The 24,094-nt window shown below is 47.9% G+C and overlaps 1 protein-coding gene across 1 annotated transcript in view; it reads left to right on the top strand.

Moving 5' to 3' along the window:
• Positions 1–16,582, top strand: part of CAPN5 (calpain 5) — a 52,739-nt gene extending 36,157 nt beyond the window's left edge. Inside the window, exons 4-13 of the mRNA XM_083854698.1 lie at positions 4,552–4,760; positions 5,187–5,379; positions 5,925–6,118; positions 6,775–6,852; positions 7,413–7,608; positions 8,680–8,802; positions 9,484–9,680; positions 10,110–10,231; positions 12,844–12,980; positions 13,297–16,582. Coding sequence (XP_083710824.1) covers positions 4,552–4,760; positions 5,187–5,379; positions 5,925–6,118; positions 6,775–6,852; positions 7,413–7,608; positions 8,680–8,802; positions 9,484–9,680; positions 10,110–10,231; positions 12,844–12,980; positions 13,297–13,479 — 1,632 coding nt within the window. The 3' untranslated portion in view covers positions 13,480–16,582. The remainder of the gene's footprint in view (positions 1–4,551; positions 4,761–5,186; positions 5,380–5,924; positions 6,119–6,774; positions 6,853–7,412; positions 7,609–8,679; positions 8,803–9,483; positions 9,681–10,109; positions 10,232–12,843; positions 12,981–13,296) is intronic.
• The last annotated feature ends 7,512 nt before the right edge of the window (positions 16,583–24,094 follow it).

The raw sequence follows: 24,094 nt of genomic DNA, 5'->3' as shown, positions 1-24,094 counted from the left end.
TCCAAATGATGGGGAGAATAGGACCATGAGCTTGCTGCTGCACTTGCCCGGAGCATAAGACTGTGCTTGTGAATTCATCAGAGATTCACACAGAGTCTTACTGGCTTGGAAATATTAGGCTGCCTTAAGTAATGTCACTGTAGCAACTGCACACCAAAAACCTGCTGGAAAAATAAGTAATTGTCATACCAGAAAACAGCAGGGATCCCTGGAGAGAGCCCTGATTTCCAGTTTCCATCCTGGCCGTTAAAAAGGGAGGACTTGTTTGTGATGGAGTTTCTCTCCTTGAAAGGTGCTGAGTGCTTGCAGGCTCTGGTGACTTGTGCTGCTGCTGTGGCTGCCTGGAGTCTCTGGAGACCAGACCCATGGAGAATCCACCTTGCTGTGAAGCTGAAGTACATTCACTTGGACTCACTGTATTCTGCAGATTGTAAACCCACTGGACTAACAGGGAGGTTGGGCCAGCCTTTTCTGACCACTGCCAGCATTTCCTTCTAGGAGGAAGATGGAATTTGTTTGTCCAAGATGGATTGGGACAGATGTGTGCGTGTGTGGGCAGAGCCAGCAGCTCAGAGGAGCCCATGCCAGCAATGAGTCCTCTGCAGCAGAGCAAATCTGTGCTTTGTTCTGCCCTTAAGGCACCCACAAAAATATTTACTCTGAAGTGTCTGTAGAGAGCCATGAGGCTGCAGAGCACTTTGCAAGCCACAGAGCAGGAACCTGCTGCTTCTGTCCCCAAAAAGCAGTGTCTCCTGCCCTCTAAAACACAGGGAAGAGTGTCTGGGTGACCATGGGAGCAGAGGGCAGTGGTACATTTACAAGTATTGGAACAGGAGAGTGTTTTGTCCAGCTTGCCCCATGACTGTGAGTAAACTACTAAGTTTCCTTTTCCTCCACCAAAGGATATTTCCTTTTCCTCCACCAAAAAGTAGAGAGTACTTCACTGAAGCTTCTTGAGACATACAGATAGAAAAGTCCATTGAAAGTGCCAAATATTATTACAGTTGGTCCTTTGCTCAGACTGCACTCAAATGTGTGTGAATACTCCTCAAGGTGCAGCCTGACATTTTCCCAAAATGAGTACGGAGAGAGCAGTGATGGGAAAGCCAGGGCAAGGTGACTTTGTACCTGTGGCCAGTGGACTTCCACAGACTAACTCCAAAATGAGTCCAACCTCTTCTCCAAAACCTCCAGAGATGCAGACCCTATGCCTTCCCCAGCCCAACAATAGTGTGTAAAATGATATGCACAAGTTATGCCAGGCAGAGAGAAGATCAGCTGCTGGCTGGAGAGATGGTGGGAGCTCTTGAGTCCCAGAACCGAAGCCCAGCAACCACCAAATCCTACAGCCATGCCATGGCCACTGCCACAGAAGTTGCTGTCTTTGTTTAGACCCAAAGAAATGCTGGACTCAATGAGTAGAGAGAAAAGTGAATGCATCCCTGCTTGGCCAAACACATCTCTAGGGTCCTAGCAGACTTTTCCTCCTTGTACAACCCAGAGTTCCTGACTACAAGCCACTTTAGATGAAATAACAAGAGCCACTGGCAACATCCAAAGGGGTTTTTGTGTGCTAAGTCTCACAATATGCCATTGCTGCGTTGCTAGGGTAGAGTTCTTGCTGCAGATATCTCACTGGGTATTGGTGTACCACAGTAAATAAGAGCCTAGACAATAGGTTCCCCTTAAGGACTGTGGCTGTTTGTGTCTTCTTCATGCTCCCTTTGAAGCTGCCCTCATCCTGCAGGCAATAAAGCACCAAATTTCAACTCAATATTGATTGAGTATTATTCAATATTGTTGAGCCCCTTCTAACTTCCTGTAAAATGTAAGATGAACATTTACCTTCTTCTCTCTTGGTGTGAAAGGCTTCATGGAGTGTTTTGAGCAGGTTTTTTGTGGCCAAGAGGAGGTTGAAGCTGGGGAGGGGAAATAGTTCTCAGATGTATCCTTGTTTCCTTCAGAACTGGGGAGGGAGGTGAGGGGACCCGTGTGATCTCTCTGTCACAGAAACTACCCCTACACAGTTTCAGCACCCCATAAAGACTTTCAGATACACCATCCTGTCCCATCTCCCAGGGGAATTTCATCCCAGTTTGTACCACAGTTCAGCAGATTGGTACAACTGAGTGGCTCTCTCCTTATCCTGAACTGGCAAGTTCCCAGCAGAAGGCTTGGAGACCTTGGCATGTACCAAATTCTTCTTCTAATCAGGGACATTTTTTCCCAGGGCCACAGGTGCCTTTTCCCTTAATTAACCACTCTTAAGAAAATTGAAAAAAGCCCTAAATCAGTTTAGGGAGGTGAACCTGGCATTTCTGAGCTCCCAATTTATCTGTCTCTGAACCCTTTCACTATAAAATTGTCACACTAAAATAGTGTTGCAGCATCAGATTTTGTGAACCCCTAAGGAAAAAGCATCACAGCTGGGTAAAGGAGAAGAATGTGGTTTCCACTGCCCCAGTGTCACGCAACCAAGCTGAGTCCAGGACTTGTTGGGATCCTGGGATGGGTGGTCCATGGCATACTCTCCAGCAGGGAACACCTGTAGAGATCAGACTCCTCTCATTTCCTCGTGGGTTAGTAGAAATACAACCAGTCCTTCCTCCTGGACCCTGCTCTGGATGAAAGCTGACCATTTTCTCTGCCTTCAGTGGTGGAGGGTGCTCCCAGAGCTGTCCCCAAGTGAAGAATTGGAGGACAATGGTGAGGACCTGTGTTCTGCCACCAGTGACAGTAGGAGCAAGTCTCAGACCCAGCCAGCTGGAAGCTGTCACCACCAGCTCTGCCTGACAAGCTGCCTCTAATCAATACTGGGCTCATTTCTAAGCCCACATTAATAGTGAGTTGATTATCATGATGGTCCTCTATGACAATTCATTAGGATGAGCTCCAGTCAGGAGGGAATCAATGGGCACTGATGGAGGGCTGGCTGACCTTTCCTGGCAGTCTCCAGAGAGGACTCTGGGACATAGTTGTTAGCACTCCTATAAAACACCAAGCCCTCTAAACGTGTCTCTTTTTCATGGCTTTGTCTGCTCTGCTTCTATTGATCCAGACAACTCAAGAGTGCCTGTGAGCTTGCAGGGCTGAGGGCATCATTAATATTTCAGCATAGGAGCAAAAAGAGCCCTGGGCTGGATCATTGCTGGTATCTAAGGAGTCAGGGGGCTCTCCAGAGGGAATTCTCTGCACAATTCTTGCTTTGTGACAGCAGACAAAAAAAAAAAAAAAAAAAAAAAAAAAAAAAAAAAAAAAGAAAAGAAAAGGGCAGTTCTTTTGGCTGGACAAGGGGCCAAAGCACAGTAAAGGTGGTTTCACCATGATCTGTGACTTCTTGAAGAGGCTCTTTCCAAGCAAAATAGTTGTGTCCTCTCCTATCCCACCCCAATACGCTCAGCTCTCCACAGGAAAGTGATTATTTGGTGTACTGAAACATAATGCATGCTTGCATGGACTCCTTGGGTTTTTTTTATCACTGAGCTCATGACCTTTTGGGAGCAGGTAAGTGAAGTAGCAGGGGTATGGACAGTCAGTCACATTACTGCTGCTGTGTAAGTCAGCACTTGTCAGCCATCAACTACAGTAACTACACATGGCCCCACAGCCTGCCCTGGCCATGCAGTAAAACCACATTGCCTCCCCCCTCAACAAAAGCTAAACTGTGGTGGGGTAGCTCCTTGCTGCGTGCCTCTGTGTCCTGGTCCTAAACAAGGTGCAGATCCCCCTACATGTAGCATCTGTGCTTGGCTGTGCTCATTTCTGTTCCAGGTGGGTGAATTTTCCATCCAAAGCAAAGCTGGTGTTGCCTGCAGCCATGATGGGCCGTGGAGTTACCCTTTGTGCCTGTCCTGCTGGCAGTGACAGCAAACCTGTGCCTCCTCAGACCCCTCAGCTGCTCTAGGGTTTCTTTCAGCTCAGGCCTTCTTTTCTGTCTTTCATCAAGTCACCTCCCTGTGCTTGCCTGGGTGAGCATGGTAGCTCTTGACAGGGAAGAATGGAGACCTTGAGGGAATAGGGATCCTGCGTTTCCCACTTTTACTTAAGGTAGATTCATTCAGAGTATCTGCTGCCTGTTTGTTGGCACCAGGTAGATGAATACCACACTTGCTCTTGGGCCAGTCAAGTCACACCAGAATCAAGTAGGAGAATCAAAGAAGGTGCCCTTTGTTAGTGGCACCCTACTGCCACTAAAAAACCCAAAAACGTGGTCATAAAAATAACCATCCCTGCTTATACAAAGAACTCATCTGCCCCAATACCCTGTCAGAAGTAGATGGCAGCAGATATCCAGGATAGGGTTATAAGAAAGAGGACAAAGGTCTTTAGCTCCACTTTCCAAGGGACAATGAAGTCTAAACTATTCCAGTACATGTTAATTTAGTCTGCATTGGTGGAACCAGGCCCAAAATGTGTCCCCCACAGACTGTAAGCAGGTCTGTCCCCCTCATATTCTTCCATGTCTCTGATACTGTCTGCATTAGTTCCAGGATGAGAGTCAATCTGAGGAAAAAGGGAATAATTTGGGTATATGTGCCTTTCCTTTTGCAGGTCATCCCAGACTGGAAGGAGCAGGAGTGGAACCCTGAGAAACCTGAGAGCTACGCGGGGATCTTCCACTTCCAGTTCTGGCGTTTTGGTCAGTGGCTGGATGTGGTGATCGATGACCGCCTGCCCACACTCCACAATCAGCTCATCTATTGCCATTCCAACTCCAAGAATGAGTTCTGGTGTGCCTTGGTGGAGAAAGCTTATGCCAAGTAGGTACCCAGGCAGTTGTAGGATAAAGTGGGACCTGGGCACTCTGTTTTTCCTCTCCGTTCATTCACCAGCTGATTTGCAGCAGTGGAAACATCTTCCCTGTGAAGATAAGGGAGATAAACTCAAACAGACAAACACTAAGAAAAAAACCCCTTCTCTAGCCCTAATTTACCCTCAAAGCAAGATACTCTTCAATTCTTCTTTAAGTAGCACCTCTTCTAGAGACTTCAAGTTCCTTTTACTTTGGTCCTATGACAGCAAGACTGCCACAAGGAATGTGGGTCCTATTTTTTCACCCTAGTGTGCTGTCCTCTCCCACTTGAAGTTCAACTGCAAATTTCCATTCTTGTGGCTGCCCCAAGAATCATCCCCGACCCCTTAAAATGTCAGGCCAGTGTTATGGTATCCCTGTCCCTCTCTTTCAGGTTGTCAGGCTGCTATGAGGCCCTGGATGGAGGCAACACAGCTGATGCCCTGGTGGATTTTACTGGGGGGGTCTCTGAACCCATCGACCTGACCGAAGGGGACTACATCACTGATGAAGCAAAGCGAAACCTCCTCTTCGAGCGTGTGCTGAAGGTGCACAACAGGGGGGGCCTCATCAGCTGCTCCATCAAAGTAAGCAACATTGCCAGTGTGGTCACACTCCCATGGGAATAGGCATTTTAGCATGCAGTTGTCTTACACAGTCATAAGCTTCTAAATTAGATTAGTTAAATTGTGGCCAAGGGTTCAGACTTCTTGATGACAGCAAAAGGAGTGAATCCTGAATGCCAACCCTCCTTATTCCTCGTTGCTATGTCCAAGAGCCCAGATTTATCCCAGCACTCTTTAATTGCTAGGGGGGGATCCACTCCAGAGAAAGGTCTTTTGGAGTCTGCATCTGGGCATCTTTACAAATGCTGGTTTCCAGACCTCCCCGTATAAACAGTATGGGAGCCAGTATGGGAGCTCAGAGACCTCATGAAGCAAAAGAAGAAAAGGAGGGATCCAGCACAGAAAATGGCATCTGAGATATGCCAACTGGCTCTCTCTCTGGGTATTGATCCTCTTCTTTTTGGCTTAAAGAAGCCAGCAGAGAAATCTGAGTTGCTTTCTTTCCCAGCCCCTGCGGAGGTGGCCGTGTCCCCCTGGTCTGAGCACTGTCTGTGTCCCCCTGCCAGGCCACATCAGCAGCTGACATGGAGGCTCGCCTGGCCTGCGGGCTGGTGAAGGGCCACGCGTACGCAGTGACGGATGTGCGGAAGGTCCGCCTGGGCCATGGCCTTCTGTCCTTCTTCAAGTCAGAGAAGCTGGACATGATCCGCATGCGCAACCCCTGGGGCGAGCGGGAGTGGAATGGCCCTTGGAGTGACACGTGAGTTGTGATGGACAGCTTGTTTCAGTGGGAAATTCTTCCCTGGGAGGGTGGTGAGGAGCTAGCACAGTCCCTCAGAGGAGTTGTGGATGCCCTATCCCTGGAAGTGTTCAAGGTGAAGTTGGATGGGGCTTTGAGTGACCTGCTCTAGTAGAAGGTTACCCTACTCACAGAAGGGAGGTTAGAATGAGATGATATTTAAGGTCCTTTCCAACCGAAACCAATCTGTGATTCTATGATTCCGTGTTCTTTCTTACTAGTGGAGGATGTTCATAGATCACATTTGTGCTCCCAGTATTATTCCAGCAAAACAAGCACCCAACAGCATAAGCCTCTGCCACCACTAACAGTCATGATGGCTGTGGATGAGATGAGGAAACAAGGGCTAGTGCAACCAGAGCCTTTGGCCAGAGTCAATTTTGTTATCTTTATGGATAGGGCTGTGATTGTACTCACAGCCAAATAAAACCTTGCCAGACTGGATTCAACTCCGCTGATCAGGAAGGAGGCTGAAGTTCCAAGTTATGCTGCACTTCCCTCATGTTTGGCAGATAATCTACCCAGAGCAGCATGGGGACTGGCTGTATACAATCCTTGTACTTCAAGTTCTTGCGTGTCTCTTACCGCTGAGTAATGATCCTGTTCTCTTCCCACAGCTCTGAAGAGTGGCAGAAAGTGAGTAAAAGTGAGAGAGAGAAGATGGGAATGACTGTGGAAGATGATGGAGAATTCTGGTGAGTCCCTCCTGGGTTTGTCACCACAGGCCATGCCCACAGCATCCTCTCACCCCATGGAGCATGTACATCTTTTCCATGCATACACCTATCCAGAGAAAACAGGCTTCCGAGCCATAGGATCTCTAGTGAAGCTTCCTCCTTGATCCCATGGGTGTCAGCTTTTGATGGCCATGACCCTGGAATTGCAAGGTGCTCTGCATCACTTGGAGGCCAAACCATTTCACCAGGGTACTGAGAACCTGTCATAAATGTGCTGAACTTCACAGCCTCACTAGGAATATTTCAGTACAACATTTACCCTTCTCTAGAGAAGGGGCCACGGTGCTGCTTCTCTCATTCCAAAACACAGAGATCTGTTGTTTAAACTCAAGAAGTATTTACTGCAGGCAGAGAAAGGTATCTCCATCTCTTTTGGAGATGTTTGATGAATAACTTTTGCTATTCATCAGCCATCAGTGACAACCCACACTCTCTAACAAGTGATCAAGAAAATCCCTGCAGTGTTCCTTTCCAGGGAATGAAACAGCTTAACCCAATTCTGCCCTTTCCTGACTCAGGATGACCTTTGAAGATTTCTGCAAATACTTCACAGACATCATCAAGTGCCGTCTGATCAACACCTCCTACCTGAGCATCCACAAGACCTGGGAGGAGGCAGTGCTACACGGGGCATGGACTAGAAGCAGTGACCCCTTGAAAAACCGCTCCGGAGGGTGCATCAACCACAAGGACACTTTTCTGCAGAACCCCCAAGTGAGTAATGAGGCAGAGGGCCTTCTGGAGCCTTCACGTGGGCTTCCAAGTGTTTAACTCTCCTACAGGGACCTAGAAGGCTGAAATAGCTACCAGACCTCTGATAGATTATTTGTGCTTGTGGCAATTCTCTGGCACAGCATGACCAGTATCAAGGCCAATTCTATTAACATTATCCCTCTTATCAAGGAGACTGCATCCAAGTGCGTAGTGTAGAGCATCTTGGCACAAGGTAAAAACAAACTGTGCCATAGGGTAGCAACATTGGCTGGTTCCAGTCAAACAGAGCCAGGAGTCATTTCCAACAATCTGGACGTCTGAATGACCAAATTCCAGTTTTTGTCCCCAAATTTTGATGCTGTTAAATTTGCCAGGAGAGGTGTAGCCCATCGAGCCATTTACTTCTAGCTTGAAGTTTGCCTCCTGGAACAAATTTTTCTGGAGAAAAGGAGGCTCAAGGGGACCTTATGGCTCTCTACAACTACCTGAAAGGTGAGAGTTGGTCTCTTCTCCCAGGTAACAAGTGGGAGGACAAGAGAAAACAGCGTCAAGTTGTGCCAGGGGAGATTTGGATTGAATATTAGGGAAAACTTCCTTACTGGAAGGATGAAAACCTTAGGAGAGGCTGCCCAGAGCACTGGTACAGTCACCATTTCTGTAAGCATTCAAAAGGCATGTGGATGTGGCACTTGGGGACATGGTTTAGCACTGGACTTGGCAGTGTTGGGTTAAGGGTTGGGCTGGACGATCTTGGAGGTCTTTTCCAACATAAATGATTCTGCAATTGTCTAGTCCTGCTCTGAACTGGGACTCTCATGATCACAAGCCTGGTCCTTTTGAGTCCTTCATCTAACAAGCAGTTGAAGGATGGTCTGGTCTGTTGCAGGAGTTGTCATCAAGGATGTGGAAGAGTTGTTTCCACTTCCAGCTCTGTATTAGTCTTTTGAAGCCAGGCTGTCCCTGCATGGAGGTGGACTGGGAGAAGCTGATGTTAGATCTGTTAAATCCACCCCCACCCATGCCCAGGGATCCTGTATTAATCCTCCCTTAATTTCCTCTCTTTGCTTCTAGTATGTGTTTGATGTGAAGAAGGCAGAAGATGAAGTGCTGATCTCCATCCAGCAGAAGCCCAAAAGGACCAGTCGCAAAGAAGGCAAAGGAGAGAACTTGGCCATAGGATTTGATATCCATAAGGTAGGCTGGGATTCCTGCATGCTGGCCTGAATGCCGCTGGAAATTTGTTGGTGGTAGAGTGGTACATCAGTCCTGCATGACCATATCATTCATTTAAGCATTATCTGGGTGCTTCTGGGGTGCCATCAGCACAGCCTGCCCTCCTCTAGAGAGAAAGAGGGATATCACAGGGGACAGTATGGACAACAGGTTGCCCAGAAAAGCTGGGCAATGGTAGATGCCCCATCCCTGGAAATGTACAAGCCTAGGCTGGTTGCAGCTTTGAGTGAGCTGTTCTAGTGGGAGGTGTCCTTGCCCATGACGGGGGATTGAAACCAGATGATCTTGAAGGTCCAAACAGAACCATTCTATGATTCTGTGCAGTTCTTCCTAAAAGTAATGATTAGTCTTTTCTCTCCAAATGTTGAAATCTGTTAGACTAATCCTTATGTGTTGTTTGCTGGGTCCACAGTGTTAAGATGGGATGCAAGAGATGGGTCCCTGAGTCAAAAGAGTTTGGAAAGCCACATCCACACTTGCTTTCCACCCAGCACAGTTGAGACCGTTTTGCTGGTTCTCTTAACTCCAGGTCTCCTGGCACTGTGGACTCAGTCCCTGCAATCTTTTCCTCCCCATGGTGGATACCAGTACCTTTTCAGCCAGTGGCAATCCACTGACCATCCCGCTGTGGTCTCTGCCCAGGTGGAGTTGAACAGGAACTACCGGATGCACACCCTGCAGCAGAAGGTGGCCAGCTCCATCTACATCAACTCCCGCAGCGTCTTCCTGAGGACAGACCTGAAGGAAGGCCGCTATGTCATCATTCCCACCACTTTTGACCCTGGTCAGGAAGGCGAGTTCCTCCTCAGGATTTTCACAGATGTGCCTTCAGATTGCCGGTAAGGAGCACAAGCAGGGATGGGGAGTAACTGGCTCTTTGGAGACAGCCCTGTGCTTTTGATCTGTGGTTTTCCTGCAGGGTCATAGCCTTGCCTGCAGCTGCTCTTTGGCTTTCTGTTAGGAGTGGTCAAGAGACAGGACATCTTTACAGGTCTCTCCACAGACATGCAGAGAAGCTCCCACTCTGCTTCAAAGCATGATGTGGGAGAGCATCCCAAACCCTGGTTGAGGAGATTGGAGTGGGGAACAGAGTCTGACAGTGAACAGTGTGTAGTCACAAAATTGCAGAATATTCTGACTTGGAAGGGACCCACAAGGATCATCCAAAGATCTTAAATGAATGGCCTGTACAGTCCTTCATCATGCCAGAGCAAACTCTTTGGGATCAGACTGGGCACCTCTCAAAGGCCACATGTTTTTCCTTGCAGAGAGCTGACACTGGATGAGCCACCACACACCTGCTGGAGTGGGATGTGTGGCTACCCACAGGTAGTATCCCAGATCCATGTCCTTGCTGCAGCTGGGCTCAAGAATCAGGACTCCCAAGGAGGTACTGGTCTTTCCCTGACTGTTGTCTGGCCCCAGAGGAGTTGGGAGGTGGTTTATGAAATGGGACATAGCTGGAATTTATATCCTCAGATATTTTTTTCAGTGAACGTGCTTGATTCAGATACCAGAGAAGTAGAAAGTCCATGGAGAACTAAAATCACTTCTTGCAGTGGACATGATCTGGGAGCTGTTATATTTAGGCTATTATCTGAGACCCTCCCAAAACTTCCCCAAAGCCCTTAGCAGAGGTCCTGTAACAACCCAAGCTTTCCTCCCAGGTATGAGCAGCTGTAAAAGTCAAGAATTGTATTTAAAGGCTTCTTAGTAAGAAGGACAGAAAAAGAGCCTGATGTGTAGTATTCATCACTGAGGCTGGATAAATGTCTAATCAGCAGAGAGTATGCCAAATTCAGCTCACTTTGGGATGGTGTGGATCTAGATCAGTTCTGACATCCATCACTTTTCTTGCATGGAAGATGGCAGCAGGACCAAACCTACCCATGCCCTGCAGCCACACAGAGGCTCATGGCAAGAGCCCCATGTTCTGTCTGCCTCTGGACCATGAAACCCAGTGGTAGTGATACCTTGTATAAGGAGATTGCTCAGGTTGGGATGAAAGGTCTAGAGGTTGCAATTAGAGAAGCAAATATCTTTCCACCATGGAAATAGACCAGATCCTAGCCTTTCTCCCCCATTTCCTGAGTCAAGGATGTATGGTAATTGTGGCAAGATTTAGCCAAACACTTTCAAGCTGAATTTAAAATATAAAAATTGAAAAATTAAAAAATCTAAATAAAACCCAATTAAATACTTTAAGTACTTTTTTTTCACCCAATAATTATTATCAGGGCTGCCTATCACTATATCCCTGAAAGTAACAAGCAGGATCTTTTCTAAGCAAGGACTAGTTAAGTGTGCTTATTTATCACATGCCACAAATGGAGTCCTTCTACCCTATCTGGTGTTTGGGGAGGGAATTTAACTCTAGGCAGGTGTTTTTTTCTTGTATTATTCACAACAGGTCAGTGCACCTACAGCAATGCAGGGAAAGCTGTAGCCAAAGGTCTCTGAACTGTTCACAGAAACAAGCAGGTTTATCTTTCCTTCAGACAATATGATGTGTGGATTCTGGCATCATAAAGTATTTTTTTCCACAAAAACCCCTTGGGAATTGCTTTCTCCCAGTTGTTTTCCAGCTGTTCAACTCCTGCCACCATCAGTGTGTTTGGTGTTTTCCAGTGCAGTGGCATCTCTCACATATCCCAAGCCAGGCCTTATACACTACTTTGAAAATAGTGATTTACAGATAGGAATTTGGCTCTGGCTGATGGAATCTCAGGATTTAATGGGACATCCCAAAAGACAACGTAATTTGGAAAAACAGCTGTGAAATCCAGCAGCTGTGTCTCACCAGGGGAGCCAGGTCCTTGCAAACAGAAAGCTAGCAAAGAGGTGGTCTGGCAATCAAAATCCCTGACCTTCAGAATGGGGCTTGTTTGTTCCTCCTCATTTCCACATTTCCCATGGACAAGAAAACTTATCCAACTGGTCTGTGTTTCCATCACAGCCACTAAAGTTCATGGTAAGAAAATGCATCCTGGCAGTTAAATTTCAATAGCAATAGCTCTTTCTGTACTGAAATTCCCAAAACAAGCACTTGTTTGGCAAGATGAAAGTATTCACTAATGAGGGACTTTCCTTCTCCTGGAAGCTCAGGTCCCTCCAGCTGTAGGCTGATAGAATGTAACTTTATCCTCCATCTGGTATTTGCTTGTGTGAGCCTCTTTCTCTTCTCCATGTTTTTATTTCTGCCTGCCTCTAAGAGAGCAAATGCTGAAAGGAGGGTTGACCAGGATGGTGTCCTCCATGGAACATCTACCGCAATGGTCAGAAGGGTTTGGGGTGATGAAGGAATATTCCTGTAGAATGTGGAGACAGGAGAGGCAGCCCTTCCATAGAATCATAGAATTGTTTCTGTTGGAAAAGCCTTCTAAGATCATCGAGTCTAACCCTTAACTCAGCACTGCCACTATTAAATCATGTTCCCAAGTGCCATATCTACACATCTTTTAATTTCCTCCAGAGATAGTGACTGTACTACTGCTGTGGGCAGCCTGTTCCAGTGCTTGATAACCGTTTTGATGAATTAGTTTTTCCAAATATCCAGTCTAAACCTCCCATGGTGCAATTTGAGGCCTTTTCTTCTCTTCCTGTTGCTTGTTTGCTTTTTGGGAGAAGAGACCAACCCCCAACTCATTACATCCTCCATTCTGGAAGTTGTAGAGAGGGATAAGGTCCCTCCAAGACTCCTTTTATCCAGGCTGAGCTCCCCCAGCTCCATTAGCCTGTTCCTTATCAGATCTGTGCTCCATCCAGACCCTTCCCCAGCTCCATCAGCACCTGCTGCCCAGAAACAATGTCACCTAATAGAATTAAACCTGAGCCAAACAGCTGAGCTCCATGGACATCATCTGGGGTGTGACAAACCCTTTGGCAGATATCCATCTCCTCCGGTGGGATATGGAGGCAAAGTACTGCATGACACCCCTGGAAAAGGACTCTAAAGAATTACAGAAGCTACAACAAAGAAAAAGTTCCCTTTTCTCTCCTCAGGAGCTGACCCTTATGTGATCATCAAGTGTGAAGGGCAAAAGGTTCGCTCTCCAGTGAAGAAGAACACAGTGTCACCAGAATTCGATGTGAAAGGGCTCTTCTACCGCAAGAAGCCAGGACAGCCCATCATTGTCCAGGTACCTGGCAGCAAGCAGTGGGCTGAGGGATGGATACCCTCTTTCATTTGGACCCCTCACCCTCTCCTTACACTGTCCACAGATCTGTTCCCCAGGCTGAGCATCATTAGTTAATGCAGCTCAACCTCTCACCACCATGGTGGCATCTGGTAAAGGCACGTCCTTCCCCCCTCTCACTACCAGAGTGACACCCCCACACTTCACCATCTCCCTGGTTTCAGCTCAGGGCATGTCTCCAGTGACCCCGTCACTCTAGCTCATGAAGGGTGGCTGCATTCCTGAAGGGGCTGCCCTCATCCCTGTTTTGTTTCCACAGATCTGGAACCACAACTTGATAAGTGACGAGTTCTTGGGCCAAGTGGTGCTGACGGGGGATCCCAGTGACCGGCAGTCGGTGCACACGCTGCACCTCCAGGACAAGGGGAACAGGAGGTCAAACGACCTCCCTGGAACCATTGCTGTGAAGCTGCTCAGCAGTAACATCCTCACTAATGTCTGAGTACTCAAGGATGACTCTTCTGGTGCCACATATGTGAATATAAACATGCACACATACATATATATATATATAGAGACACACAGAGCCTACCTACCATCTGCAAAGTGTATATGAACCATGCATGCATTCCACTCCAAGGAGCCAATCTTGTGTTTCCAGTGTTTAAAAATGGTGCCTTTTTTCGGGGAACCACAATGATCCTTCTGCTGGCATCTTCTGAAGCCCCCCCCAGCTGCCAGGTGCGCTGTGGGACCACTGTGAGCACGCTGTGTGTCCTGACAGCCAGAGCACGAGGCCCTGGGACTGTTTGTTTACACAGGCTGGCACACACTCGTGCCACCACGCACACGTGTGGCCACCGCAGTCCCACCAGCTGCTTCAGTGCATCTTCAGTGTGTCTGCTTGGGTTAAGAGTAGTGTGCATGGAGTTGTGTCCCTCGAAATTGCCATGTAACCGCTCATCTGTGGAGGCACCACAGCCAAGGAGAAGTGGAAAAACAGATCAGGGCCTGTTGGAGGATTTTTGGGTACGAGTTTGCGTGCTGCAACTGCAAGGAAAATGCGCCAAGGCAGCCCAGATCCACAGGGGCAACAAGACCAAAGCCTCCATGATTTTGGGGACAAGTTGTCTCCACCCAGGTCTTGTTCAACCCCACGCAACTCTGAAGTATGGAAAGATGTCAACAGCTGTGGTGGGATAACTGTTCTCTGGGGTCAGGTTTCTGAATCAGTCTGGACCCAGCTCCTGTGGGTGCCTCCTGAACTCCCGTGGTGCCTGCTGTCTCCGTGTCTCCATGCTGTCCCCATCCCAAGAGCTCACCCCAGGAGCTGTGGTGGGTTGTCTGCTGGGGCAGTTCAGTGTTTAGGTAAGAGAAGATTTGTTCCTCTGAAGGCTAAAGTGTCAAGTGCAAGGGATGGGAAGTTTTGCTCCATGGGCTCCATCTGTACTGCTGCCCACAGCGCATCATTTCTCAGTGCCTCGCTTTCTCAAATTCTTTTTTAAAATAGTGGGATTTTAGCTTGTACTAGAGGAGCACTGCTCCCAGTGCAGCCTGAAAATGCTGGGAATATTTAATTCATACCAGTGTCCATCTCTGCACCTTTAATTTCCAGTCTCCTGTCATGGATGATGAGTTGCACAGTCCTAGAGCCAGTCTCACGAGCACAACCCAAATGCATCCTTGGGGACCTGTCTAGGGCTACAATCTGCTCCTGCTTTCCATGAAAACTGGGTTAATCTTTCTTATTCCACTGGGTGGCAGAATCTGGCTTCTTATAAACCGTCCCAGATAAACCAAACAACAACCCATTGTCTGGCCTTTCAGCAGCTGACTAGGACAAGTTTCAAACCATTTTTTTTCTCCTGCTGTTTGGGGTTTTTTATTCATGTGCCTTTAAAGTGGTGCAAGTTAAGGGATTTTTCTGTCAGATTTTTTAAGCAAATGTTTTGCAGTCACCTGCATGCAAGTGGAAATTATTACATATGATAAAATCTTTGAATCTTGGTAAATTTTGATCTGAGCAGAGTCCTTTTCCTGCAACAAAAGTGAACAGGAAAGCCTTCTTTTGCTATAGCAAAGAGTTTCTGCTTGTCCTAGTAAATACCCATGTTTGTCCTGCAAGTCTGTTTGGGGTTTTTTTTAAGTCCCTACAGGTCTTCTAAGTCTGAAACACGGTAAAGTGTTCCCCAAAGTACCTGCTAGCTCAGTTCTTGGTGCAACCAGAAGCAGACAGTGCAACTGCATTGATTTTTGCAGGCTGCTTTTCCCCTTTCCTCATCTTCACAGTCCTGCAGTCATGAGTTCGGTTTTTTTACCAAATTTGCTTATGTCCTTAGGTCTTGTTTTTCAGGACTTAAGGGCAAGCAGAGGTCCCTATGATGCTCTTTCCAAATCTCAGTTTCTCCTGGTTTGCACTGAGCATCCTCCAATTCCAGGTGCCATCACTGGGACCAAGTTTGTTTCAGTGTCTCGCAGAATTGACTTAAATGCTCCTAGTTAGGTAAAGCAACTTTTTGCTCCCAGGGTCAAAGCAAATCCTTGAATTTAGGAAGACCAATTCAGAGATATTTTGATTTTATCCTAGTTTTTTTTTTTTTTTTTAATCAGGCTTATCACTGAAAATAAATGGAAGAGGATTGTGGGGTTAGAAGGTATGATTTGGGTCTTAGGAGAAGATCTCACAGGCTTAAGTTCATAGTGATATGTGAGAGAGATGCCCAAAGATACCTCACCTGGCAGGGAGATGAGCTATTTGGCATTGCAGGAATATGACAGGAGCTTTGCACCACATCAACTGGTGGAAGTGCCTGCATTAGCCTTGTTTTCTTGGGAAATCAGGCTATGGATACCTCCAGCAAAGGAGAGCCATTTGTCCAGGAGTACCCTGCCATGTGCCAAACGGCATCATGATCCCCAAGGAGCAGTGCCAAAGCTCACCAAGGAGTTGTGGTGCCCAAGGGCAGCCTCCTTCCTTCCTACAGAGAATCAAGCCATAAAGAGAGGAAAGGCAGCTTTTTAATAGCTTCTTCAAAAAAAAGTATCACTCTATATCAGGACCAAATTGTCTTAATATCAGTAACATTTGTTCTTTTTTTTAAAGAAAAAAAAAAGAAAGTTTTGGAAAAGTTAGAGCAGAAGCCTTCTTCCCCTACGTTTCCAATGGAAGAACAAAAATTACCTTTCTTACTCTTCTTTTTCTCTTATTTGTAGAGCAGATGAGGGAGGGGAATTATTGAAATGCCATTCCTATTGTTGATGCCTTTTCTCACTGAATGAAGTAAACAGAAATAATCAGGGGGGTTTGGGTTGCTTTTTTTTTTGAGAGGAGGGCAGGTCTGAAAAGCACTTTCCAGTTCCTCATGAGTGGGGTAGGACACATGTCTGATTTATTTCACATTTCTTTTGTTAATCATTTCAATGGTTGCAAGCAGCCTGGCATTACACTCTGTGGAAACCATTTCTTTTTGACATCTACCTGTTAAAACAGGCTGTGACTTGTCTTCATCTCCAAAGGCACTGATGTGTCGTGCTGCACAAGATCAGAGAGTGGTCCAAACAGAATGCCAATATTGTACAGCTGTAAACCTCCTATAAATAAATAAATTGTGTATATTTTATTCAGACTCCTTGCCTTTGAACTGCTGTGTTCTTCCAGAATGCTTTTGATGGGCACAAGGTGGCTCTGCAGAGCCTTTTGAATTTGTTATATTCACCAAACTCCATTCAAATTATTTTCTCTGTAGACTTTGAGACTGAGGCAAGGTGATCTGCATGAGTCTTTCACACAAGGTTACACTCACATTTGCTGACAAAATCCACAGTGGGAATGGGTAACGTCCTCTGACTACAAACCTTTGCATCCTATGTCCCAGACTCACCACAGTGCAGGGAAATTGGGGTTTTTTTGAGCCCCACCTGACTTGGAAAAAAGCTCTGTAGATTGCTGAAAAAATAAAAGGAGCAGAAAGAGAGAGTTTATGGGCAAAGTAGAAGGAAGAAGTGGATTTTGGATGGCTTTCCCTCAGAAAACAAACCTGCACAATGCACATGGGGAGCATTTGGAAAGCCTGGCCCTGCCCATGGGAGTCTCCAGTGTTGCTGCTGTAACACAGACTCAAAACTTTGGCCCTGGCATCTTGCTTCCATCTCATCTTCCCTCCACCAGCTGCCTGTGCTCAAAGGCTTTGCAGCATGAAGGAGCTGTGTCCTTCTGCAGCCCACCCTTAAGAGCCTGGAGCAGACAACTGGAAAAAGCCCTTTTATTATGGGGTGGAGGTATCTTCCCAGACTTCAGCTTCTGGGATCATCCTCTGGGACAAATTGAGTCACCAAACAATACACAGAAATGAGCATCCTGCTCCTCTGCCTCCAACACTGAAACAGCTTGCAAGGACCTTTCTTAGGGGGAAAGCCTTACAAACACCTCAGTCCTCCAGACATCCTGATCCTCTGCCTGGAGGGTGTCCTGAGCAGTAGGCCTGGCTGGGCACTTGTGGGGCTGTGATGCTTGATGCTGGACATAGCACAGGAGCTCTGGTGTAGACCAGGTGGCTTTACTGAGTCTGACTTTGTGTGTATTCAAAAAAAAAAAGTTCTATGCAAGCCTGGACAAGCCACAGACCATCATGTAGGCATGGAGATTGTGCTTTCCCACCAACATCCACTCCTCGATTTTGCTGGTACTGGGGCAGTGGGCTTAAGAGCGTGGGTTGCTTTGCAGCCCAGACTGTGTCTGCTGGTGGTGCACACCAGCATGGAGTTAGGGGTGCTGGAATTGGTGTGGGACCTCAGCACATCAGTGGGGAGATGTGCAGAGACTCTGTATATTTGGAAACCAGCAGCAAGTAATAGAATAGTGCACAGCTCCAGCCCAGGCTCACCAAGGGTCCTGCAGCATCTCCTCATCCCTCCAGCATGGTCATTTGCCAGGGATTTCTGCTCACAACACTAGTTTCACATAGTTTCATAGTAGTTTTCATAGGGGACTTTTTAAAAGGACTTCTTGTAAGGGCATGTTTTGATAGAACAAGTGGGGAATGGCTTTAAAGTGAAAGAGGGTGAGGTTAGATGAGATGTCTGGAAGAAATTCTTTACTGTCAGCCTGGTGAGGCACAGGCACAGGTTGCCCAGAGAAGCTGTGGATGTGATGTCCTGCCCCTGGAAGTGTCCAAGGCCTGAGCATGCTGGTCTAGTGGAAGGTGTCCCTGCCCATGGCAGAGGGCTGGAACTATATGATCTTTAAGGTTCCTTCCAATCCAAATAATTTGGTAATTCTATGATTCTATGGTTCTATAATTCTGTGATTCTATGATAAATTGGCAATTCAGGGTCTGCCTTTGACCTGAAAGAGCATCTTCACAGAGGAACAGGCATCCATCCTATGGTTTAAAGTTGGTGCTGAAGTATTTCTCCTTGTACCTGGATCCCCTATAGCCATGATCTTCCTACCTTAAGCCTGTATACATTCCCTGCCATTTGAGCCTCCTCCCACTCAAAAGGATGAGGGATTTCCAGTAGGAAGGGCTGCAGAGGTAGAAGGGCCTTCAGCAATGGGATGAGTTCATTGCCTGTCCCTCAGTACTGTTCAGGTGCTTCCTCATCCTTGTTCAATGGCCCAGGTTAATAGCTGGGGATCAGCCATTGGAGTCTGTTCTGTGCAGTTGTCTGAAGGGCTCCTTGCACTCTCCAAATCCCACCTCCAAACCCAGTGGTGCAGTCAGGAAGCATGCCCAGCCCCATGCTCCTGGCAGAGCCTCCCTCGCTGCCTTTCCACACATGCATGGAGCCTGTTGGGCACAAGACAAGGCTGCCCAAGCCATTCCAAGCACATTGGATGCACTCCAGAGCAGAGCCCAGACACAGCCAGAATCTGCCCTCACATCCACACCAACTATATTCACACAGTGAGGAGGGCTTGAGTGACACTAGGCATGGCCCCAGGTGGTCACCAGTCATCTGTCCTGAGCTTAAAGTCAGCTGAGTCTGTTCACAGACATTTCTAAGGCATTTCTAAGGGCTGGGGAAGGGACCAGGTGACTGTGCTGTGACTTCTACATTTTGAGCAGAAGTCCTGGTTAGCTTTGAAACAAGGAGGTTTTCTTTTATTGCTCCTTACTTCTGCAGTATCACCAAAAAAGCACATTCAGCCAGGTCCCCAGGAGGATTTTCAGCACCCTCATTCCAAAGTGGAGCTTAGAAACAACTTTTATGATAACACTGTAAATAAAAAGGTGCATTTTGCACCTTTCACTAGCTAAAATGACAAGCTTTATACCTAAGTAAGAAACTTCAGTGGTGCTTCATAGCACAATTAAAATCCGACCCCACCTTTATCAGCAGGAAAAAAATAAGGAAGGAAAAAAGACACTAGCCCAGATTTGGGAAAGGAGTCACCAGGTCAGAGTTAAGCTTCTAGGCAAAACCTCAGCTCTGAGTTTCCTGGTCCTCAAGTGTTTTCCTGTCCCAGTTTTCACATTTACAAGTCACGGGATTGGTGCATTCAAACAAGGATGCCTGTCAGGTCCTGGCCTCACCCCACAGGACCTCAGTGCCATCCCTTGCACAGCCCAGAAACCTCTTTGCACAGGGCAAGAGGACCTTTCCAGCCACACTTTCCCCTAGGGATCCATCAGGGCTCTGCACAACGAGGACTTGAAACTGCAGCTAAACTCATAGCATGGGTACCATGAAAGCATTTTACATGAGCAGACAGTGATAGGAAAAGGGAGTATGGTTTTAAACTTACAGAAGGGAGATTTAGATTAGATATTAGGAATAATTTTTTTACTGTGAGCATGGTGAGGCACTGGAACAGATTTTTTTGTCCAGAGAAGCTGTGGATGCCCAGCCTTGGAAGTTTTCAAGGCCAGGCTGGATGGGGCTTTGAGCAACCTGGTCTAGTGCAAGGTGCCCCAGTCCATGGCAGGGGTGTTGAACCTGGGTGATCCTTCAGGTGCCTCCCAACCCAGGCCATTCTGTGATTTTATGATACCACGCTCCGGAGCAGACTCCAGGGCTGCGGGAGGACGCATCTTTGGAGAGTGGGGATGCGCGGCTCCCAGGATGGAGGTGCCACACGGACACTCCACTCACAGACACCCCCACACCACACCACACCACACCCACTCCCACAGCAGGGGCTGGCTGTAGCCCGGCTCCTCCCCCGCTAAGAGGCTCAGCCCGGGCAGGCGCTGCCCTCGCTCGGTGCTGGCGGCTCAGCTCCGCTCCGGGCACCGCTGCCCCGTCCCCGCCGCCGTGCCCGGCCATGCCCCGCTGAGGTAAGGCGGAGCGGGGGCTGGCGGCACCTGGGGGAGCCGGGCGGGGGCCGGGGATGCTCCGCTCCGGGTGGGGCGCTGCGGGATGCGGTGGGCGCGGTGCGGTGCGACGGATGCGGTGCCCCCGCCGGGGCTGCGGGCAGCGAGGCCGATCAAACCTGGGCGAGGGGCTGGGCTCGGTGGGAAGGGGGAGACGACAGGACCGCAGAGCTGCCGGCAGTGCCCAGCAGCCCCGAGCCAGCTCGGCTCCTGCAGCGTGGATTAGCGGCTCGGGAATTTCTAGCTGCTGCTTAATTTGGCTGGGGTCACCAGCAGTGAGCTGGAGTGAAGGGTGGAGGGCATTGCCCTCCCGTGCTGTGCTGTGCAGCCCTCCACCCCTTTGCTCCGCAGCCCTTTCACATTCAGGGATACCTCTAGACGTGCTGAAACGTGGGGAGAGGCTTTGGGAACCCAAGTCCCTGCTCCATGGATCCACTGGCAGTGCCTCAGGACCCCAGGTGTCCTCCCAGTCCACTGCACCCTCTCCCTGCTTTCACGCAGCTCCAAACACACCGTTTAGGTGGATGAAGCACAAGCTGTGCCCAGGCAGGTGCTGCTCTTCAGGGAACAGCACAAGTTTTCCCTGGCTGCAGCACAGCACAGATTGTGCCCGGGCTGGGGTATCTCCTGGATCACACCTGCTGATAAGCAGGACCCACACCTTCCAGGCTATTTAAATTATTAGGACTATCCCTGGGAAGGGACTGAGGCTTGATATGGGATAAGCCATTCCCACAAAGCAGTTTGCATTTTGCTGCCTGGTTTGGGAGTATGGTGTTTTGTACATGGGCTGTGCTGGACCAGCTGAGCACAGTACCAAATTAAAAATCCCAGGATTTTGTAGGATATTTACACTTACATTGTCCTAAGGAAAGTGAAACTGACATATCTTGGTGTTTCTGGGAAGACTGGGATGTATGGTGAAGTGCCTGTCATGTAGGCAAAATGGAGGGAGAGTCTGAAAGGCAACACACCAGTGGGTCTAAGATTGCCTCGTTGCCCCTTGCTATTAAGTCTCCCCTGCAGAAGGAAGTAGCAGAAGCTAGGGATCATTTTCTCACAGACCTGGGCTGTGGTGGTGGTGTGAGTGCTTCTCTCCATAGTCTGGTCAAAAGGATGTCCAAGAACCAACCCTGTGGGGTTAACCTATGCATTACATATAGATGGCAAGGACATGGTTGTTACAAGCTGACTCCTCACCCATCCTCCACTATAGGATGCTGTGGGTCTTAGTCCTCCCATGAGGTGAGGGACTGCAAGCTCCTAGCAGTGGTAGTGTGAAGGTATGGAATGGATTTGCAGCTTTGACTGAGCTTTGCCAAAACTTCAGTCAAAACCTGCATCCCTGTGAAGTCTCCTCTCTACCCTGTGTCTAAATTGTCCCAGGGAAAACCAAAGAGGGACAAAAAAGGGCAAAAAAATTCCAAGACAGCACTTCACTCCTGTTCTTTGATGATCAAAATTGTTTTCACCTGTGGCTTTGCAATCTCTGAGCCCTTACAATTTCCAAATGTGTGTATCTAAATTATGTTTAACTTTGTGGTGATGGCCTGGTGAGAAACTGTCCTTCTTCTCTCCCTGACCTGTTTGAAAGCATTGATCTTCTGTAAAACTAAGACGTAGGGCCAAAGTCTCTTCTTGGGCTTTTTGGGGTGAGACTGGAGTAACTTCATGAAGCTACAGGATCTCCCCACAGACAGTGGCATTTATGAGATCTGAATCCTGGCCAGGGATGACCCTCTTTTCAAAGCAATATTATTTCTAACTCATTTCCCCTCCTCAGAGCAGCCAGTTTGTCCTGCTAGCTGTGAAGTTTCCCCAGGCCGAGGGCTGCTGTACAGTGTTTCTGTCTTACGCTTGCTAACTTGTGACTTCGCAATCCTTGGGTTGCCATGGAAAGGATTATGCTGTGATTAATGAAGGCATTGTCAGCTAATAGTTTTTTTCAAAGCCTTTCCTGGAGCTGCAGAGAACCGATTCCAAGCCTGGCAGAAAGGGGCTGACAGGGTAGGTGGCTGGAGGCACTCAGTCCTGCGCACATTTTTGGTTATCCACATCTAGACCATGCTGGCTCCAGTCACAGTCACATTGAGGGTGACAGGAGAAACGAGGGGATTTGTTGTTGTCTTGGAGCAGAGCCAGTGTTTTTTTCCTCCCAAAACGGAGTGGGACAAGTGTCACTGTTCCAAGGGTTTGGCAGGATATGGAGACAGCGTGTAAGGTTTTGCACTGTGAAACCCTCCTGTCTGCTAGGCAATGTCCAAGGAGGACTGATATAGGTTGAACCTATGTGTTTGTGACTTTCTGTTCCCCCAGTCAAGTTGAGCCAGAAAGCTTATCAGGACAGCACTGCCCCAGCAGTGTTTATGTTTACTGTCCATGTTTATATCTGTCTGTCCAACCCTCCCAATCCCTGCTGTGGCTGGAGCTGTGCACAGAGCCCCTGCTCTGAACTGTAGAAACACAATGGTTGGAAAAGCCCTCTTAGATTGTAAAGTTCAGTCCCTGACCCAGCCAAGTCCACCACTAAACTGTGTCCCCAAGTGCCACATCCACAAGTCTTTTAAATACCTCTAGGCGTGATGACTCCACTGCTTCCCTGGGCAGCCTGTTCCAGTGCTTGACAACCCTTTTTGCCAAGAAAGTTGTCCCAGTATCCAATATAAAGCTCTCGTAATCACACACTGGTAGAGAGCAGAGTTGTGCCCAACTGCACAAAGGGAGTGCAAAATGTGAAAATCCAATGAAAAACAGCCATGTGAAGTAGATTGAGTACCAAATGAAAATAGAAAAGTTAGAAATCCATAGCCATAAATCTCTGGCATTGTTAGATGAGTCCTCCCCAGACCTGCCCAGACTGAGCAGCTATGTAGCAGCTTCTACCTCAGCCCAGCTGAAATCTAAAAACTGAGTCTGCCATTGTCAGACTCAGAGCAGTCACAGAAAATCACTGAACTCTTTTTAGACTGCAGTCCAGCAAATGCCTTTCCCTGGGTGTTGGTTCAGCTGCTGCCATCTTCCCCTTTCCTGCATATAACCTGGTGTAATGACACAGGATTTACCTGGGGTGCAGATGACCTGAACACAGGTTCACATGCATGGAAGGAGTTAAAACTTACTCTGTAAGGTTGGCTTTAGACTGACAGGTGCCTGGAGGGGAATTTTGCACTTCTGTTTTTGCTGCACAACCACAGTGGTCTCCACATTTATGAGTGTAGAGGAAGGCAGACTTGCAAGAGGATACGTCTGATGAAGTGTTGGGAGAATGGAGCCTCTGTGAATCCTGGTTTTGTCCTCTCTCCCCATCTGGCAGTGGCTTGTACAGTGGGAGCTGTGCTTGGAATGGGCTTTGCCCCATCAGATAAAGCCACTCCTTTCAGCTGTTCCTAAATTTGGAAATGGAAAGATAAATCTGGGATCATGGTAGCCATCAATGTCTCCATGTAAATGTAAAGATTTTTAGGAAAATTATAGAATCATGGAATGGTTTGGGTTGGAAGGGACTTTAAAGATTAACTCACTCCTACCCTGCCATGGGCAGGGTTACCTTCTTCTAGACCAGGTTGCTCAAAGTCCCATCCAACCTGGCCTTGATCACTGAGATTTAATCTCTTAAGGTTTGCAAGTTGCAGATGGGAAACACCTTCCCCCTGAGCAGGATTCACCTGCCCAAAACACCAGGGCACAGGGAAAAGGTGCTTTGGGCTGTGCTAGACTGGGACTCAGACTCAAATATTGAGACCAAGTCCTTCTGTGTTCCTCCTCATATCTGCCATTGTCCAGAGACCACATTCCACTCTT

Source organism: Zosterops lateralis, assembly GCF_965231275.1.
Source record: "Zosterops lateralis genome assembly, chromosome: 2".
NCBI lineage: Eukaryota > Metazoa > Chordata > Aves > Passeriformes > Zosteropidae > Zosterops > Zosterops lateralis.
This window is presented reverse-complemented; position numbering and strand designations above follow the sequence as displayed.